This window comes from Zophobas morio, unplaced genomic scaffold (genome assembly GCF_036711695.1).
Source record: "Zophobas morio isolate AGI-343-1 ecotype UQ-CSIRO unplaced genomic scaffold, CSIRO_AGI_Zmor_V1 ptg000007l, whole genome shotgun sequence".
NCBI classification, from domain to species: Eukaryota; Metazoa; Arthropoda; class Insecta; order Coleoptera; family Tenebrionidae; genus Zophobas; species Zophobas morio.
The window spans coordinates 2,375,288-2,397,337 of record NW_026972112.1 but is presented as its reverse complement, the minus strand read 5'-3'; the positions used below and the strand labels follow the sequence as shown (position 1 = coordinate 2,397,337).

Genomic DNA, 22,050 nt, shown 5'->3' with positions numbered 1-22,050 from the left:
TTAAAAAATCGAAAAATTGAAAAATCGGAAAATTGAGAAATTTCATCATTGAAATGACAAACAAGTGGTTGGAAAATCGAAAAATTGAAAAAACGAACCATCGAACAAAAAAGTCGGGGAAGTTGAAAAATCGAAATATATATTAAGAAATTTAAAAATCCAAAAGTTGAAAATTAAAAAATTGAACAAAAATTGAAGAACTGGAAAAATGGAGTCATTGAAAAATCGGAAAATTGAAAAATTCTAAAATTGAAATGACAAAAAACTGGTTGGCAAACTGTAAATTTGAAAAATCAAACCATCGAAGAACTAGAAAATCAAAAAAGCGAAAATCTGAAAAGTCGAAAATTTGAAAAACCGAGAAATCGAGAAATTGAGACATCAAAAGAACGAGAAATCGAGAAATCAAAAAATCGGGTAAGTCGAAAAATCGAAAAATTGTGAAATTTAAAATCCAAAAGTGGAAAATTGAACAACCAAAAATTGAAAACATCGAAATTTCCATTAATTGAATAATCGAAATATTGAAAAATTGAAAACCGTGAAGTCGAAAAATCAAAAGATCAAAATGAAAAACCTAAAATCTAAAAATTCAAAAATTGAAAAATAGAAATTTCGAATAACTGAAAAAGCAAAAAATTGAAATATCGAGAAAACCGAGATTTTAAAAATTGAAAAATTAAAATATTGGAAAAATATTGAAAATTCGAGAAGTTAAACAATGAGAAATCCCAAAACTGAAATTGGGAAGTCGAAAAACTAAAAAATTGAAAAAATGAAAAGTCGAAAAATCGATGGCGTAAAATAAAAAATCAAAAACCTGAAAAATCGAAGAGTACAAAAAAATGATAAATTCAAAAATCGTAAAAATGAGTAATCGAAAAATGAAAAAATCGAGAAATCGAACATTCGGGCAATTCAAGAACTGAAAAAGTGAAAAATCCCAATACTGAAATATGGAAAAATTGAAAAATTGAAAATTGGGAAATTGAAAAATTGAAAAATCGAGAAATTGAAGAACTGAAACATTGAAGAACAAAAAACCTAAAAAATCCCAAAACTGAAATACTGAACGATTGAGAAATCGAAAACTGAAAACTCGAGAAATCAAAAAATTGAAACATCGAAAAATTTAAAAACTGAAACATCGAGAAATCGAAAAATCGAAATAAGCGAAAATCCAAAAATTCACTTAAAATTAAAACCAAAAAATTGAAAAAACCCAAAAATCGAAAAATCGAAATATCGAGAAGTTGAAACATCAAAAAACTGGCAAATCTAAAATTTAAAAATGGAAAATTTTAAAATTTTAAAAACTGAAAAATTGAAATTTCGAAAAATTGAAAATCCCAAAACTGAAACAACGATAAAGTGAAAAATTGAATGATTGAAAAATTGAAGAATTGAAAAACTGAAAAAAACGTCGAGCAAAATAAAAGGGGAAATTCAAAAAACCTATTCATCCAGAATTTGAAAAAAAAAACTCAAAAAAGGAAGTGAAAAATCGAAAAATTGAAAAATTGTAAAACTGAAACATAAAATTGAGAAATAGAAAAATGAAAATATCGGGAAATCGAAAATTTGAACTATCGAGAAAGTGAAGAATCGAAACATTTTAAAATCCCAACACTGAAATATCGAAAAACTGAATAAATGAAAAATTGAAATATTGAAGAATGAAAAAACTAAAAAATCTCAAAACTGAAATATCGAAAAATTGAAAAGTCGAAAATTGAAACTCGAAAAATCGAAAAATTTTAAACCAAGAAGTCGAAAAATTGAAGGATCAAAAAACCGGAAAACCTAAAATCTAACAATAAAAAAATTTAAAAAGATAAATATCGAAGAACTGAAAAAATGAAAAATTGGGATATAGAAAACCCTAAAATTTTAAAAATTGGATTAAAAATGGATTAAACGAAAAATCGAAAAATCTAAAACTTGAAGAACAGAAAAAATGAAAAATCTAAAAACTGACAACGAAAGATTGAGCAATCGAAAACTGAAAACTCGAGAAATCAAAAAATTGAAACATCGAAAAATTTAAAAACTGAAACATCGAGAAATCGAAACATCAAAAGATCGAGAAATCGAAAAGCCGGTAAATCGAAAAATCGAAATAAGCGAAAGTCCAAAAAATCCATTAAAAATTAAAAAAATTAAAAATTTAGAATTAAAAATAATCGATAAATCGAAAAATTGAAAAATCGAAAAATTTGAAAACCAAAAAATTGAAAAAACCTAAAAATAAAAAATTTTAAAAATCAAAAAATTGAAAAACCTAAATAATCAAAAAACTGACAAATGTAAAATTTTAAAATTTTAAAAACTAAAAATTGAAATATCGAAAAATTGAAAAATCTCAAAACTGAAACAACGAAAAATAGAGAAATTGAATAATTGAAAAATTGAAGAATTGAAAAACCACAAAAATTCAACACTGAAAAGTCGTGAAAACGAAAATGGGAAATTCAAAAAACCTATTAATTTAGAAATTGAAAAATCGAAAAAAAAACGTCAAAAAAGAAAGTGAAAAATCGAAAAATTGAAGAGACGAAAAACTGAAAAATTGTAAAACTGAAACATTCAATTGAGAAATCGAAAAATGAAAATATCCGGAAATCGAAAATTTGAACAATTGAGAAATTGAAGAATCGAGAAATTTTAAAATCCCAACACTGAAATATCGAAAAATTGAGTAATCGAAACATTGAAAACCGGCAAATCTCAAAAATTGAAATATCGAAAAATTGAGACGTCGAAAATTGAAACTCGAGAAATCGAAAAATGGAAAAACTTAATACTGGGAATTCGAAAAACTGAAAGATCAAAAAACCGAAAAATCAAAAACTTAAAAATCAAAAAAATTGAAAAATATCAATATTGAAGAACTGAAAAATCGAGATTTCAAAAAATCTACAATTTTAAAAATTGAAATATAATCGAAAAGTCTAGAAATCGAAAGGTTGAAAAACCGAAAAAATGAAAAATCCTAAAACTGAAACAACGAAAAATTGAGAAATCGAAAAATTGAATAATTAAAAAATTGAAGAATTGAAAAACTGAAAGAATGCAACACTGCAAAGTCGAGAAAACGAAAATGAGGAATTCAAAAAGCCTATTAATCCAAAAATTGAAAAATAAAAAAAAAAGTCAAAAAACGAAAGTGAAAAATCGAAAAATTTTAAAATCAACAAATTGAACAGTCGAAAAATTGAAAAATTGTAAAACTGAAACAAAATTGAGAAATCGAAAAATGAAAATATCGGGAAATCGAAAATTTGAACAAATGAGAAATTGAAAGATCGAAAAATTTTAAAATCCCAACACTGAAATATAGAAAAATTGAGTAATCGGGAAACTGAAAAACGTTAAAGACAAAAAAACTAAAATTCAAAAGTGAAATATCGAAAACTTGAGAAGTCGAAAACTGAAACTCAAGAACCCGAGAAATCGAAAAACCGAAAGATTGAAGAATTCAAAAACTGAAAGATCGGGAAATTGAAACATGACAAGATGGAGAAATCGAAAAGTCGAGAAGTTGAAAAATCGAAAAACTGAAAAATCGAATAATCTAGAAACCGAAAAATTGAAAAACCAAAAAATTTCAAATTTTAAAAAACGAGAAACTGAAAAAACGAAAAATCTAAAACACAAGTTGAAAAGTCGAAATATCGAGAAATCTAAACATCAAAAAACCGAAAAATCTATACTAAATATACTAAAATCGAATGTCAAAAAATCGAAAAATAATCCAAAAACTAAAAAATCTAGAAACGAAAAACCAAAAAGTTGAAAAATCGAAAAATTGAAGAATCGAAATATTGAAAAATCCCAAAACCGAAATACCAAAAAATTGAAAAATATTGAAAAAGTCAAGAATCAAAAAAAACTCAAAACTGAAACAACGAGAAATTGAGATATAAAGAAATTAACAAATCGAGAAAATGAAAAGTCGAAAAATCGAAGAAAAAAAAAACGAAAATTTATTAAACGAAAAATTGAAAAATCAAGAAACTCAAAGACGAAGCATTGAAAATCCGAGTAATCGTGAAATGGGAAAATCACAAAATCGATTAATTGAGAAATTGAGGAACCGAAATTTGAAAATTTAGGAAAGCAAAAATCGGAAAATCATAAAACTGAAACATCGAAAATGAAAAAATCGAGAAATCGAAAATTTGCAGAATCGAGAAGTTGAAGAATCGAAAAACTGAGTAATTTGAATGAATAATCTGAAATATAGAAAAATTGGTAAATCAAAAGTTAAAAAATCGGGAAATCGAAGAGACGAAAAATCGAAAATTCGAAAAATTGTTACACATCCACAATTTTGATTATTTTTTTTCGAAAATTTGGAAACCTGAGGTAAAACTCGACACGGATTCATAAACCACAAATGGAGGTACGCTCTTTTATAAAATTTAAATAACATTTACTATTGTAAAATTTGGATTTGACAACAATCGGTCCGGTAGTTTCGGAGATTAACTGTCTAATCATAATATATAATCTAAACAGGAGCCTATTTTGTCGTTCTGTATTGGTCATGAATCATTAGGAAAACCTGAAAGTAGTCATTCGCTCGGAAGTAAAATAGATAGTATCAGTCATACTGTAATAAAAAAATGACTCATTAGCAATCGAACCCGCGACCTTTGCGTTATTAGCATGACGCTTCAACGAACTTAGTTAATGAGCGATTATATTAGAATAAAATGTTGTTCGATTATACAAATCAAGACGGATTCATAGACCACAAGTACAGGAATATATTATTTTACATCATTTAAATGGCTATTTTTAGTCAGGTAAATACATAAATCTCAGCATATTGTGCTTTCCAATCACGCTAATTAAATCCACACAATTCCACGGACATTCCAACAATTATCACACAACTGCGACTCGTACCATTGACCATTAATCCTCCTTCCTCAAAAAACCTCCGCCTATATTACGTCAACCTAACCGCGCGTTGAAATCGCCATTCAGCGATTTCATCACGAAATTTTCACGCTCGCTGACTCCCCCGACAAAAACAGCGATTTGTTTACTTCATTAGATCGCACAAAGCATCCTTACTCATCGCGTTTTCACGAAAGGAAAAATCGAATTTCTTCGCGATGACAAAGCGCCCGACGCTAAGTGAATGTTGATGTGTACTGTTGATTGCCACAGTAACACACTTAAATAATGGCCTTTTGCTGTCGATTCAGTTATTCAAAGCCGCGACACAAAGAGAATTGTCGTTAATTATTGTTTGCTGTAGTCACCATATGGGACGTCTTCGCAAAATGGTGGCAATGGCGCGTTTCTAACTGCACTTTGAGTTATTGAACGCTCCCGTAATTGCGCGCTGCTATGGTAATATGGGTTTCTGCATGGGTGAGGTTCTCTCAATCACCAGGGGACATGTGCCGTGATGATGGTGATGTTGCGGCAGACGACGTTGGCTTTGATTAATTCCAGCGATGAATAGTGGTATACAGGCGGTCTAGATGTCACGGGTCAGCGAGCCGCAAGTGCGCCTTTTTGCCTTATTTACAACGGGGAAATGGGATTTCGCGGAAAAATTAGATTCTTGGTACACTTATCGAGGCTCTCTCTGAATCCTAGGTTATTTATAAGTTTAAATAAATTAACAGAGTAATCTTTTCTACCACAAGAATTCCAATATACTCCCACCGATGCCACCATTTTCCAGTAAACCATTATTCGTTTATTCAAAAATCCCACCCATTAATAGTCCCATTCATTACCTTGGCGACTTCTCCTTAAGCCATTAATTCCGCCGAAACTCTTATCTAAGGTCACCACCGGCCCAGCACCCGAGCAACACGCGACCGTTACCCGGCTTCCTTCTCACAAAAACCCATCACCGTAATTAAAAAACCCACTTAACCTCTGCCCTTTCTCGCACGCGCTGTCGCAAGCACGTCCGCCTTGACTCAGGTCCTGCAGGACCTGCAGCCATCCTGGCGCGGCGCTATTTACCGGCGCCCGCCATAATCCGCGGTCCGGCCCGCAATCGCCCAGAATTTATCGTATTGGTACGTAATTGATTTCGACTCACCACCCATCAATTAAGTCGTAAGATTTAATCGCTGCTCACTTTTCACTCGTTTTTTCGATGTCTGCGAGCCGTCGAGTCGCTGAACCGGTCGCTGGCGGTGGCCAGGTGTTACTAACACTTGAATATTAGATGATGTCGTCGGAGGGATTTTCGCCGTGGGAAACGGAGATTAGGTTTTTTACGCGATGGCTGACTAATTGGAGGAGAGACTGAAGGTGGGTCGAGATGGAGGAAAAAGGTGAGGAGTCTTGGAGGATAGACGATATTGTCACTTATCAGTATCATGGTTGACACTGATGATAACTAAGTATTAATAATGCAGGTGGTATTCGGTACTCTGCGGGTACTGCTTTGTGTTTCGGTATTTGTTGACCCATTTCTTTAACCTGAAGCTATTGCTACAACAGGTGCATAATCCGAAGTGTCCTTCCTTCTTAATCCTCAACAATAACTACAAGATAACACCCTTTTCCACAAGCATAGTGCACGTGCGTCCAACCATGAATATCTATTGTCACACTTTTTCCACCCATAACTTCACAGCCTGAGAATCGTCACCTTCACAAAGATAACGCAAAAGCATTGGACCATTAGCGGCAGGAGCATTCACTTGTGCACACTTTTGGAGCAAAACGTCGATATCAGTTCTTGCTTTTCCTTGGAAAGTTGAATAGATAGATGCAGTACTATTCGTAGCTTCAATCAAGAGAGACAAGTACCTACTTTTACAGGTTGAAATCAAAAGTTTTATGTGCAACATTAAAGTCGATTTTCTGATGGATGTTGTGCAGCCAGATTATGTTTGCTGTATAGGTGAAGATAAAGCCATAATCAAACTTGATTGCGTAATAGAGGAGCGTGAGTAAATAGTCGTTATCAAAACGTTGATAGACGATAAGTGGGTACTTCTAACTCCATGCACACGTCAGTTCTAAAGTTTAGCGTTTAACTGTGTCATTTTGGTCCAAGTCTGCATCTTCACATTGTGCCAGAAGCTTGTAACTTCTTCATATTATAACGACATGATCTTTACAGTTTTGTGACAACATCAAGTCGAGAAAGATTCTGATGTTATTATATCTACTGTTCCAAATAAATTTCGCTTCTCGTGCTCTAATGGGATTATTATCAAAAAGGTACAAAGTGGCAAAATATTCACTGTATGAGTTGTGAGTAAACTCAGGTTTATTGTTGTTGACTCTACTAACGAAACCTATGGGGTCTACTCCAGTCTTGATGTCTTCTAAAAAGTTGTAATTTGTAGATTGTGTACAACAGTTGAGATCGGCACTATATCTAAATTTTCTACTCAAATAGAAATCAAATGAAATTTGTTTCTAACCCCTCACTTTTTCTTTCGTCTCATTTTCACATTTCTTTACATTTGTTTCAATGTTCAGTGGAAGTTCCATTTTTTCTTTATAAAAAATGTTGAATTTCTCTTCCACGAAGTATTCGTATAGAGTTAAGGGTGTGATGTTCTGTTCATCCAGTAAGCGAGAAGCTTTTCCATGTCTTGACAAAACAGTTTTGTCAACATGTAAAACTGCAAGGGAATGCTCAAAATGTCACTATTTAGAAAAGGACATTCACTACCGTAAGAACAGTTTTCAGACTTTCGTCAGAAACTTCGTCCAATCTGTCTCAAATTATGCGAACTTTTCTTTTCTCCATCAACATATCAACAATTTATTCATCAAAAGCACCAGTAACATTCTTGGATTACGTTTCTAAGAAACTTGAAAACGTTTTTGTGTTCTTTGACCCTTTTGACGAACAAATATTGTTTTTAAGACTTTTGATCAAAGTAAATAAATCTTAAATTTTACCGCTTGTCAAAATGGAATTCAGTTCCCATTTTGCGTAAATAAAATAAGTCAGTGAAATAGATAAGGAGGGTGGGCGGGGATAAGTTTGGCTTTTTTAGAGTCTAATACCAAGCAGTAGCCCCGCCCACCCACCCCCTTTTCTTTCTAATGACTACTCTTAATATTATTAATTATTGACAACGTTATTATCTTATAGAATCTTAAACAAACCTATTAAGTCATTGGTGAGAAAATAGATAAATTGTTCAACAAAGTACCTAGAAAATACTAATCTGGTGTTAAAGTGTCAAAAATCTACAAACTTTACAATTCCAAGAATCCAGAAACTCCCAGTATCGAAATTTAAATTTAAAGTAACCTGGTGTTTTGTTGCTGAATGAACTTGAAAAAATCTTTTGAGCTTTTAGTATTTTATTTTTTACGAATTTGAAAAAATCTTGAGTACCACACCCCGTGGAGATTTTTTTTTTTTGTAAATTATTTAAAACAATTTTGGGAGTTTGATGTTCTATTTTTGGAAAAAAAATGACCTACCCGTTTTTGAGTTAATTTTGGCACCCCGGTGTTTTTTTAAATCTAAAACAATCTTGAGGTTTCAGGTATTCCTGTTTGGAAAGAATCTGAAAGTGCTTTGGATTCTCAAATATCTTTTCATATAATAATTTAATTAAATTTCTTAAAGAATACGGCAATTGCTAAAATCTGTTTTACCTTAACAGGTACTAGCACCGCCCACCCACCCTCTCGTTTCTTAGAGGGTATCTGATTTGCCAAAATCAGTGTTATCTTACAAAGTACTAGACCCACCCACCCACCCTCTCGTTTCTTAGAGGGTATCTCATTTGCCAAACTTACTCTTATCTTAGCAGGTACTAGCCCCGCCCACCCACCCTCTCGTTTCTTATAGGGAATCTCATTTGCCAAACTTACTCTTATCTTAGGAGGTACTAGACCCGCCCACCCACCCTCTCGTTTCATAGAGGGTATCTCATTCGCCAAAATCAGTGTTATCTTACAAAGTACTAGCCCCGCCCACCCACCCTCTCGTTTCTTAGAGGGTATCTCATTTGCCAAAATCAGTGTTATCTTACAAAGTACTAGCCCCACCCACCCACCCTCTCGTTTCTTAGAGGGTATCTCATTTGCCAAACTTACTCTTATCTTAGCAGGTACTAGCCCCGCCCACCCACCCTCTCTTTTCTTGGAAGATATGTCATTTGCCAAAATTACTGTTATCTTAGCAGGTATTAGCCCACCCTCTCTTTTCTTGGAAGGTATTTCATTTGCCAAAATCAGTCTTATCTTACCAAGTACTAGCCCCGCCCACCCACCCTTTCTTTTCTTGGAAGGTATCTCATTTGCCAAAATTACTGTTATCTTAGCAGGTATTAGCCCACCCTCTCTTTTCTTGGAAGGTATGTCATTTGCCAAAATTACTATTATCTTAGCAGGTACTACCCGAGCCCACCCACCGTTTGTTTTCTCAGAGGGTAGTACTTGCTAGTACTTGCTAAGATAAGTCATATTTTGGCAAATGACATATACTCTGAGAAAACAGGGGCGGGTGGGCGGGGCTAGTACTTGCTAAGATAAGACTGATTTGGCAAATCACATACTTTCCAAGAAAAGAGAGGGTGGGTGGGCGGGGCTAGTACCTGCTAAGATAACAGTAATTTTGGCAGATGACATACCTTCCAAGAAAAGAGAGGATGGGTGGGCAGGGCTAGTACCTGAAAAGGTAAAATTTCTTTTAAGAAGTGCGCGGGTGGGCGGGTACTTGCTAGGATTAGACTAATTTTGCCCGTATTAAACTTGGGTTTTGTCTTTTGCCAAAATCAGTCTTATCTTAGCAGCTACTATCCCCACCAGCCCTCTATTTTCTTACAGGGAGAGAGACTGATTTTGGTTAATGAGATACCCTCTAAGAAAAGGAAGTGCAGGTGGAGTAGCTGCTAAGATAAAACTGATTTTGGCAAAAGACATACCCTCTAGAAAAGAGAGGGTGGGTGGGTGGGGTTGGTAGCTGCTAAGATAAGACTGATTTTGGCTAATGAGATACCTTCCAAAAAAAGAGAGGGTGGGTAGGTGGGCGGGGCTGGTAGCTGCTAAGATAAGGCTGATTTTGGCAAGTGATACTATCTAAAAAAAAGAGAGTGGGTGGGCGTTGATAGTTCCTGTTAAGTTTTTTCTAATCATTTAAAACAATTTTGGGGGACTTTGGAGTTATATTTTTGGAAAATTCTGACGTGACAATTTTGAAAAATTTTCAACAATTTTGAGGTTCTGGGTATTCCTGTTTGGAAAAAAACTGAAAGTGCTTTAGAGCCTCTAGTGTCTTTTGTTATAATATTAATAATAATAATTAGAGGATACGTCATTTGCTAAAATCAGTCTTATCTTAACAGTTGCTAGCCCCGCCCACCCACCCTCTCTTTTCTTGGAAGATATGTCATTTGCCAAAATTATTGTTATTTTAGCAGGTACTGATGACTAACTTTTACAAAAACGATCAAAATTTGGAAACATTACGAGCTTACTTATATGCACAAGGCAGGAATTTTGAACTCTTCTCCAGTGTTTAGTTGGTTATGCTTTAAAGAATTTTCCAGACACCCGGTATAAGCGTTAATATTTTTTGTGTTTCCAGAGATTTAAACAGTTACAAAATTGTGAAAATTACAAAAGTTATAATAATTTAGGAATTATAAAAATTTAATAATTGCAAAAATCAACTAAAAAATGACAATTTGAAAAGTCCATGGAATCCAAAAATAATAAAAATGAAAAAATTTTGAAAATTTCTAAAAAACTTACGAAATTCAGAATTTATAAAAGTATCAACAGTTTAGAAATTTTAAAATTCTAAAAATCCTGAAGTCCACGTGTGTCAAATATTCTAAGAATTTTAAAATTTAAAATATTTATAAAATTTTCAAAAATCTATCGAAGAACGGAAATTCCGAAACTCCAAAAATTTTAAATGATATACTTGACGTTTTGAAAATTTCTACAAATTTTAGAAAACTCAGAACTTCCAAGTGTTAAAAAATTTCGAAAATTTAAATTTCCCAAAGTTTCAAAAATTCTATCAATTTTAAAATTTCAAAATATTAAAAAATAAGAGGGTCGTAATATCAAAGTCTTTGGGAATTCCAACATTTCGACAACTCCTAAAATTTAATAAACTAAAAAATTCAAAAATCTTTGAAGATTTTACCAATTCGACGTTAATATCGTTTTCATTTCTTCCGAAGAGTTGTGAATCGTCTATGGTGTAATTGTGTTCGTGGTCCATTTGAAACTTGTAAAAGTCTTCCACTTCTAGAGAGGTAATTCTCATCCATTCCAAACTGTCATTTATCTATCTAAAATGATAGTCTTTTTTCGTCGACGTGTTGTCAACAAGTTTGATAAATTCATCTTCAGTCATATCATTTTTGGTAACATATTTAGATGATGTTACTGTCTGGTTTATTCTTAAATACTGTCTCTCCGTTAGGAGTCACTTCTACATTTTTAAAACGTTTCCTGAAGCCTTTTTCGTTTTTAACTTGCGGAATGACGATGAAGTTGTCGACAATTCTTTGCAAAAATTGTATATCGATTACTGTTCTTGATAACGTTCTAGAGATGAAGCAAGGTGGAAGGGTTTCTTTTTGTGTCCCTATCTTTAAAGAATGTTGCAACATATCAACCAGTTTATCCTCCTTTTGACCTTCCACAGAGTAAGTGAAGACTTTATTGTAAATTGTTTCTTCTGATTTGAGGTCAGCTAGATTTTGGAATAATGTGTTCGTGAAAGCAGGAATGTTTTGGACTTTCATAGACCGTATATCGACGAAATTTTTTCCTTTTTCAAAATTTATCACGTTTTGAATTTCTTCGCTATCGTCAACCACCAGGGGGCACTTGTTTATTCACCAAAAAAGCTTGTTCTTGTCCACATCTCTCAAACAGTGTAAATCTTCCACAGACGTGATGCTAGAAGAAGTAATTTGATATTTAACGTTGATGTCGATGATCCCCGCTAAATCTTGTTCTTTTAAAGAATCCGACCAAAGATTTTCCCTTTTTTCGCTAACAGTCGCATCGTCGGAGAATAACAAAGTCTTCATCGAGGGTGACAAAATGAGAAAAGTTATTAAATTTTTTATAAAACTTTTGTGCAACAAACCCTTCTCCCTCTCGGTCAAACTCCATCTAGTGATAAAGTTTACTTTTCGAAAACAAATTCTTGGTTGGTGAAGATAACATCTTCAAAAGCTCCATATTGACTATCGTTGGAAGATAGATAAAAGTCAATGACATTATCATCTTAAACCCGATTTAGAAATACATTCTTTTTCAATATCGTCAACGTGACTCGTACAGACCTTAAAATTATCACAAAACTCGTTGTAGTAACCAACAGTCGAGACCAACGCTTCTACGTGACGTTTTTATCCACGTCGCCAATTTCCACACATAAATAAATATAATAAAATATACAAGAATTCCTCGCCTATATCGTCATCCATTTTTTGTCCAAAACGACCGAAAAAATGGTTCTCATTTCATCATCTTCGCGATAATCTCGAAGTGTTAAATTTCAAAATAATCCGTTAGGTAGTTTGGAGATTATCTGTCTGCCAGCATTCAGACGATGTATGAGACACCTCAGACACGGAAAAACTAGAAATTACACATTCGTCAAGCCGATTTCAGTACGTTTGTTCTCTTGACGACCACCCGAGAACAACAGCCGCAGCTCGAGACGAAAAGGCAAAGGTCAAGGAAGATCTCCAAAATTTGGAGGTTTGTTTGATTTTAGTGTCAACGGACAATGAAGAAACCTTGAATATTAAACACCGAGTAACGTTATTTATCAAGTCAATAACTTTATATTGTGTCTGGGTTTGTGATGTTTGATTAGTGGTACCTCCGGGTACTATGATGAGGTGCTGATGCAAATATTTTGTGTATAACAGTATGGATCGAATAAATAAAATCGAAAATTAGTTGATCGTCGGACAAAGAATGTCGCAGAAGCGATATTCTAGGAGCAACGCTCGTACCCTTAAGGCAGGTCAGCTGGTACTTCCACCGTTTAGTCTAGCAACCCAATCAGATAATGACTGATAATGACCACCATTAAAGTTGACAACGCCGCCGACCGCGACGATCTCAATTAAACAAACGAAAAAATCGTACCAACGCAAATCCAGTACTTCTGAGGGACGTAGAGCAGCCCACACGGATTATTAAAGAGCTAAACTGTCTCAAATATGATAATTCGATATGAAGCATTGATATGCAAAGCAGAGGTCAACGACAAAATTATAAAAGCAATCAGAACGATGAATGTATGAATACAGATAAGACGTGAGATAAAATCTAAGAAACCAGACACAACGTAGGACTGGGAGAGGTCAATAGCAAAATTGTAGAACAGATGGGTCAAACGGGACGCAGACCAATATCTCACATTGAGCCGATCGTCTTACCGTTAAAACAATTTCGTACCTTATAAATTTACAACTTGTTAAGACTATTATTTTCGGTGTTTATCGAGATGCGATCTGGCATTAGGATAATTTGTGGAGACTTGGATGCAGCGGGTACAGTTAGAGCGTCTTCGGGTCGCGATTTTGAAGTCAAGCGCTTCGTTCGCCTCGTCCAGCTCGTGATTTTTGCCCGGAATTCTTGTCGCTTTTCTCAGGCAATTAAGTCGGTTCCCAGTGCTCGAAATTTTTTTGGGTGTCGGTCCTCCGGTTACTGTTATCGTGTTTGCTCGGGACAAACGTTTACCAATCAGCATTGCAGAAGTACCGTAATAATAATCGGCGCGTAGATATACCGGATATCTTTAATTGGGGAGTATTAATTAGACCTTGAGGATGCAAAGTCATGGATTAAATTGGTTGCGTCATTAGCGGGCCGCCGATTAATCGTCTGGGAAAAACTGAAGAAGCGACTCCTGCAACAAAATCGAATTCGACCTCGCAGGAATCAACGACCGGAAACGCTGCGGAAGTTGAAGGCCAGGAGACAATGTCCGTTTCGGCGGATCTTTGAACCTAACGGGGCCATTATTTAATTTAAGTACGTGTGCGTGATTTATTGTTCACGCGACAGTCGAGAATTCGCAGGAAATCAATTGGTAACTGTAAATAGAAGTTGTCCGCGATTCGACGAAGTTTCGGGCGTGGGCGGCCTTATCTAGGAGCTGCTGCTACTGGAGGTTTTGCCGGGATAATTCATCTTGCACAAAGTCGACACATTCAAATCAGCGCTCGGCTGCAGCAGGTCTAGCAGGATCCTGCATGGACGTCAACTCGGGGCATAACTGTAAAACGAGGTCGCTTCTCACGGGGCCTATCAGCTTGATCGCTTAATTACCGAAAATGGCGCTGTTTTTGCAGGAAGGAGTCGGGTTTCAAATTAAGAGCCTTTGAAGACCACAATTTTTCACTAATACGAATTAACGAGTATGAAAGTGGAAAGTACAAGTCTTTGCTACACCCCGAAGCGACGCACGAGGGTGTTATTAAAAGAAAAGTGCTTGGGAAAGTTATAAATATGTATAAATAATTTTTTGCAACTAAGTTATCCAACAGAAAATCTGCAAGGCTGTGTAATGCAGAGAAGTTATTTAACGGCGCTGAAGGTTAAAGGTTTTATGGTGATAGTTTATGGTTCTTTTTGTTGCCAAAACTAGTAAAAAAAGTTTATAATATACTAAAGTGTATAAGGGCTTGCGAGTTTTATTAACGGCGTAAATGTTAAGTACATAAAATGTGGTATTACGGTTTTATTGCTTGATGTTCAAGAGTGTTGTAAAACATTGTTATCAATTTGAGTACACGACTGACTGGTGAAGGATTTGATTGCAACTAAGTAACCTTCGTGTGGTGTTCTGCGAAATCGGTAAATTTTTATTCAAACTTTTTAAAGGTTTATTTTTCCATTAGTCAGATAACACGTACTTCAACCACAGCTTACAACTGACACTAACAAACATTTATAATCAAAGACAAAACGACTATAATTAAGTATGTGTGGTTGTTAAAATAATAATTTAACAGCAGTACTTTAAAGCGTAATAAAATTATTATAGTGCTGTTAAAAACAGTTAAGGAATCAATTGAACAAATGCAGTGCCTTGATTTTTTACTGAACAGCGTAACAATTAAATTTTGTAAAATGGCATGTTCCTATGCTTGTGGTTTATGAATCAGCCTTGATTTTTGTATCCTAGGCATCCAGATTTTATACTAATATAAGACTGTGACTGATATTTCCTATATATTTTTTTATTATTACTATTGCACGTGTCAGAACTGACATATGTGTCCTTGCTGAAATGTTGACCGGGACATTTTCAACTAGAAAATGGAATCACCCGATTTCCGCGCACTCCGCGCCGGACCAGATTAAACAAGTTAAGAGAGAGTGTTTTCATAACATAATGTGTTCAATTCAAAGACAGTTCAAGGGTAAGTTACTTTTTTTAACGTATAAATGTAGTAAAATTTTGCAAAATAAAATTTTATCATTTTTCGAAAAAACTGGATTTGTTCGGTTGTATTTAAGGGGTAAGAGAATTCTGTCTAAATCAGCTTAGATAAATTTTTTAAAAGCCACGTAAATAAGTAAATAAAAAAAGAAGAGTTAAAAAATATAAAACATGTAGAATCTAAGTAAAAATTCTTGGTGAGGTAGCGTGAATTTGAAAGAATGAAAAAATTATTTATTATCCATATTTTTCGAAAGCGAATATTTTTGAGTTATTTTACAAACATTTTGAAAATTAAACCAATTGATCGAGTTTGCTTTGACGTCATACGCAAATCTCAAAGTAGTTTTATTTGCTCGAACCCAGTTTTTAATTTTTTATTGTAAATTTATTTTATCAATTTTCGCTCATGATGACGTCACCTCAAAATTTTGCTGAATATATATATCCTATCTTAAATGTACAAAACATGATAAGTCTATACTTGTGATTTATCACTGCATTAATATTTTTTAAATTATATTATACAGGGTGTCTAAAAAAATTAATGACTGAGTTGTTAAAAAATAAATATCCAGTCAGATTTAGGAATTTAACTCGTTACTATAGAAATTTACAATTTAACACCTTTTAAATTTAACAAGTTTTTACAAGTTTAATACGGGCAAAATTAGTCTTATCCTAGCAAGTGCCCGTCCACCCGCCCCCTATTTTCTCAGAGTTTATGTCATTTCAAAATGAAGTTTTACCTTTGCAGGTATTAGCCCCGCCCACCAACCCTCTCTTTTCTTGGAAACTATGTGATTTGCCAAAATCAGTCTTATCTTAGCAAGTATTAGCCCCGCCCACCCACCCTCTCTTTTCTTGGAAGCTATGTGATTTGCCAAAATCAGTCTTATCATAGCAAGTATTCGGGCGCCCACCCGCTCCTGTTTATTCAGAGGATATGTCATTTGCCAAAATAAGACTTATCTTAGCAAGTACTAGCAAGTACTACCCTATGAGAAAATTAAGGGCGGGTGGGAGGGGCTAGTACTTGCTATGATAAGTCTTATTTTGGCAAATGACATATCCTCTGAAACAATAGAGGGCGGGTGGGCGGGGCTAGTACTTGGTAAGATAAGACTGATTTTGGCAAATGATATACCTTCCAAGAAAAGAGAGGGTGGGCGGGCGGGGCTAGTACCTGCTAAGATAAGTCTTATTTTGACAAATAACATATCCTCTGAGAAAATATGGGGCGGGTGGGCGGGGCTAGTACTTGCTAAGATAAGACTGATTTTGACAAATGACATACCTTCTTAGAAAAGAGAGGGTGGGCTAGTACCTGCTAAGATAACAATAATTTTGGTTTTTCAAATCACAAAACTGTTAATAAACTAAACGAGAAGTGAAAAAATATCAGAAAAAATAAACTGCAAAAAACAAACATGATTACGAAAGAAATTAATTATTTTTAACAAAAACATATAACAAAATCATACTGAAAATTAAACAAGAGGAAACTGGAGAAATAATTCTAATAAAAACATAAAAAAAACAATCATTCACTTTTCCAAATATTTTCTTTTAGAACTGCCTTATATTCAAATCAACAAATTGAGTATTTATTCTGGTTTTTGAGCATAACGATTTTAAGTCTTTTCAGACTCAAAATAAACGAACTTTCTTGTCGGATTTTCTATAATTTATTACAAAATTAAATAATGTATTAAAATTTAAATCCAAATTATAGTCAACAAAGAAACTATGCGATTTGCCAAAATCAGTCTTATCTTAACAAGTATTAGCCCCGCCCACCCACCCTCTCTTTTCTTGGAAGCTATGTGATCTGCCAAAATCAGTCTTATTTTAGCAAGTATTCGCACCGCCCACCCGCTCCTATTTACTCAGATGATATGTCATTTGCCAAAATAAGACTTATCTTAGCAAGTACTACCCTCTGAGAAAATTAAGGGCGGGTGGGCGAGGCTAGTACTTGCTATGATAAGTCTTATTTTGGCAAATAACATATCCTCTGAGAAAATATGGGGCGGATAGGCGGGGCTAGTACTTGCTAAGATAAGACTGATTTTGGCAAATGACATATCTTCCAAGAAAAGAGAGGGTGGGTGGGCGGGGTTAATACCTGCTAAGATAAGTCTTATTTTGGCAAATAACATATCCTCTGAGAAAATATGGGGCGGGTAGGCGGGGCTAGTACTTGCTAAGATAAGACTGATTTTGGCAAATGACATACCTTCCAAGAAAAGAGAGGGTGGGTGGGCGGGGCTAATACCTGCTAAGATAAGTCTTATTTTGGCAAATAACATATCCTCTGAGAAAATATGGGGCGGGTGGGCGGGGCTAGTACTTGCTAAGATAAGACTGATTTTGGCAAATGAAATACCTTCCAAGAAAAGAGAGGGTGGGTAGGCGGGGCTAGTACCTGCTAAGATAACAATAATTTTGATTTTTCAAATCACAAAACTGTTAATAAACTAAACGAGAAGTGAAAAAATATCAGAAAAAATAAACTGCAAAAAACAAACATGATTACGAAAGAAATTAATTATTTTTAACAAAAACATATAACAAAATCATACTGAAAATTAAACAAGAGGAAACTGGAGAAATAATTCTAATAAAAACATAAAAAAACAATCATTCACTTTTCCAAATATTTTCTTTTAGAACTGCCTTATATTCAAATCAACAAATTGAGTATTTATTCTGGTTTTTGAGCATAAAGATTTTAAGTTTTTTCTAACTCAAAATAAACGAACTTTCTTGTCGGATTTTCTATAATTTATTACAAAATTAAATAATGTATTAAAATTTAAATCCAATTTACAGTCAACAATAGACAAGTGTTTCAGAGATATAAACATCATGGGAAGCCAAAAAAAAAAAGAAATTAATGAAAAAGAAAGGTCAAATATCAAAAAGAATAACAAAAAATATGGACTATTTCAAGACTATTTCTTGGACTTATTCCAAAAATTTAGAGAAATGTAAGGACGAAAACAAGAAAATTTTTAATAAACTAAACCAGAAATAGAAAAAAATTGAATAAATAATTGCCAAAAGAGAGACATGTTTAGAAAATAAACTAATTATTAGAAAAAAGACGTATAACAGAACCATATCGAAAATTACATAAAAAAGAGGAAATTGGAGAAATAATTATTCTAATAACATAATTTGAAAAAATCAGTATGTCTACTCTCTTTTCGAAAAATTTTTGTTTAGAACCGCTTAAGTTTAAATCAAATAATTTGTTTCTTCTTGTAGTTTTTGACCATAAACATTTGAAATCTTCTCAAACGCCAAAGAAACTAACGTTCTTGTCGTTTTTTTTTTTGTAATTTCTGCTAAAATTCAACAACATAATAAAATTTAAACCAAAATTATAGTTAACAATAAACAAATGTTTTAGAGATATAAAAATCATGGAAAGCCAAAAAAAAGGAGAACGAAATTGGCAAAATATTTGTGATTGATGTACAAACATATAAATAGAAAATAATAAACCAGAGAAATACGAAGTTAAACTAATAAAAGAAAAATCAAATATTCAAAGTATAACAGGAATACACCTTTTGTGTTTTTCAGAACGATAATCCCGAAAAATTAACCACCACTACAATTTGCTGCCGCCCTAGATCATGACTTGCACAAGCCGCATTTATTGTAGGAAAACATCAACAGAATCATAACTGCCATTAAAAGTAGTTTATGACCACGGTTTCTCCTGCCGCCGCTGAGGAATTTATTAGTCCAACAAGTCCTTTCCAGTAAAGTCCGTTTACTCGCAACTCGCTTAATAGTGGCTCGGAAAAGCCACTCTCAGATTTAATTATCGCCAACAGAAATCTCAAACAAACTATTTACCATTTTTAAACCGAAATAAGTGAAAGAACCAACACGGAATTTAGCACCACTAACAAAGACTTCATTTCTCGAATTCCACACTAAACACTTTATAATTGCCTAAATAATTCATTCCAGAATGCAAATCGCCGCCCACCAAAACAATAAAGCGATGTCGTTTTCATTTTAATTAGTCAGTCGACTTTCGTTGCGGAGAAATTTTCGGCACATTATGAATTATTGTCAGCGGTGTGAAAAAACGCCTAATTAATTAAGACCAAAACCATAACATCTTGGATTTTCACCTTGCGAGACGTGCACGGGTTACCGAGCATGAAACACAACAAAAATAAAAAAGTTTGTTTGTTTTCGCTGAACGTTTCCTCCGACTTAAGTCACATCGATCGTCCAATAATCGATCACCGGGATAAGATGTGAGAACCTAACAGTAACTCCCTACGTAAGTATCTTTTTACCCATGCAAATTGCGCGTTTTGCGTAAAACGCGACCACAGTTAGGTCACATTAAGCTCTAAATGCGGGAAGCCGATGCATATCGTAATCGTAAGCGGAAGGACTAATACAGTTATGTTACGTGTCATATTTTGTCCTTAATATGGAGTGCTGGGATTGAGGTCAGAACGGTAATAAACGCAAGCACGTGACAATCGTTGCTAATTTTCACTTAATATAATTAAGGACGAAATGGTCGTTAGGAAGAGAAGTTGCAACACAAAAGTGAAACTGCAGCTGGGATGAGAAAAAATGGTTTTGTTTTCGATTGTTGGGGTTTTACGAGGTGGCTTCCAAACAAACAATCGACGTAATAATTAATGAAAATTTATGGGGGGTTTTTCATAATCCTGGCAGGAATGAGTTGATGCGATCGGCGAGCGGTGGCAAAAACTTGCAGGAGATAATTAATGTGGAAAGAAAATTTTTACTGTGTGAGGGAAAGTCGAGTTCTTTATTGAAGAAAGCGGATTAAGTGGAGTTTTTCTGTGATAAGTAGAGAGACGTTTCTAGTTTTTCGCAAGGAAGGTGATAAAAGTGTAGTGGTGTTTTTGAAATGCCACAACAGATTGTTAATAGAATATGCAACTGAGATAAACTTGACTGTTATGTGCTCTTTTCTTTTCTAGATATGTTTGTTTTTGGAGTTTATTTTTTCTAACATTTTTTTCACTTCTCGTTTAGTTTATTAACAGTTTTGTGATTTGAAAAATCATTATTTTATCATTTCTAAATTTTACTACCAACAATTTCTTTATTTTTCGTACTTAAATTTCTCTAAATTTATTCATACTTAAATACTTTATATTTCTTGTCATTCTTTTTAAAATTTGACTATTTTCGTTAATTGAACTTCATAATTCTCTTTTTTTATTTTAAATTTTTTTATACATATTTGTACATCAGTGACAGAGTTTCACCAAATATTTTGCAATTTTTTTTCGCCAATTTTAATTATCTTTTTTTTTTGGTTTCCATGATTTTTATAAATCTATGAAACATTTTTCTATTCTACAATAATTTTGGTTTAAACTTTATTACATTGTTTAATACTATAATAAATTATAAAAAGTTCGGTAAGGAAGTTAGTTTCTTTTGAGTCTAAGAAGACTTAAAATATTTATGTTCAAGAACCAGAAGAAAAAATAAATTATTTGATTTAAATATAAGGCAGTCTTAAAAAAATATTTGAAAAAGAGAACAGATTTTTTTTAATGTTTTTATTAGAATTATTTCTCCAGTTTCCTCTTATTTGATTTTCAGTTATAATATATTAAGTGCATCGCAATGTTATCGATAATTTTGAGCAACAATAACTCGAATGCTTGTTGCATTGAAAACGCACGAGTGCTTTAGCACGAGTGCATTTTTCTTAGGCAACAAGCATGAGAGATTATTGTTGTTCAAAATTATCGATTTCATTGTGATGCACGCAATATATTCAACAGATTATTGCAAGAACAAACATTTTAAAAATAATTTTATAATGATTTACGAAGTAGTTTGGTGTGCGATACTATGGCGACGCAAGTAAATAAGAACAGCCATTTTGCAAAATTTGTGTGGGTTTAAAAAACCATGTCCAATTTTCGTTTTGGTCGTAACACGCCAAAAGAAATTGATGATTCTATTACAAACATTACGCCGCTAAATACGAAGAACTCACGAAATTCAATCTGGAGGCAATTTGAGAAGTTTTGCGGTGAACGCAAATATGTTTTTGATGGAAACACTTCCACGGAAAAACTAGCATTCATCCTCAAAGATTGGGGGTACAATATGAAAAAAGTCGATGGTAATGACTACAAAGAAGCAGTAATAAAAACGATGTGGAATGTAACGGCAAAGCAGTTGCAAGAACTGTATTTCAATAAATTTGGTATAAAGTTTGATCCTTTTGTTGACCTGGAATTCAAGGGTAGTAGAAATGCACGCGACGCAAAACGCCGGAACCTACAAATACAACCGGAAAAACGCAAAACTAGTTCCTCAATTTTGACTCTAGAAGAATACAACAAGATTCTAAAGATTTATAACGAAGACACGCCAGATGGTTTACAGAAAATGTTTTTTTATGTGGCTGGATTAGAATTAGCTTGGAGGGGATGTGAAGGTGTTAACGTTACTATCAAACATTTTAAGGAAGAAAGTGATAATTGTGGTTTGCCTACGGGGCGAATAGAATACAATTGTATTTTTTCCAAAACAGCTCAAGGAGGTAGCCATAAATTAACAGACAGCAAATGGCTTGCAACAAACACCACAGATCCTAGAATTTGCCCTGT

At 33.8% G+C, this 22,050-nt stretch overlaps 1 protein-coding gene across 3 annotated transcripts in view; it reads right to left on the bottom strand.

The window, feature by feature from the left end:
- LOC135124218 (uncharacterized) overlaps positions 1-22,050 on the bottom strand; it is a 93,519-nt gene that overhangs the window by 51,652 nt on the left and 19,817 nt on the right. Inside the window, exon 1 of one of the 3 annotated variants that reach the window (XM_064049129.1) lies at positions 6,077-6,140. The exons of 1 other annotated variant lie outside the window; for it this stretch is intronic. In XM_064049129.1, the coding sequence (XP_063905199.1) occupies positions 6,077-6,083 (7 nt within the window). In that variant the 5' untranslated portion in view covers positions 6,084-6,140. Of the gene's footprint in view, positions 1-6,076; positions 6,141-22,050 lie in introns of those variants that run through there. One more of the 3 variants, XM_064049127.1, reaches the window with a different exon arrangement.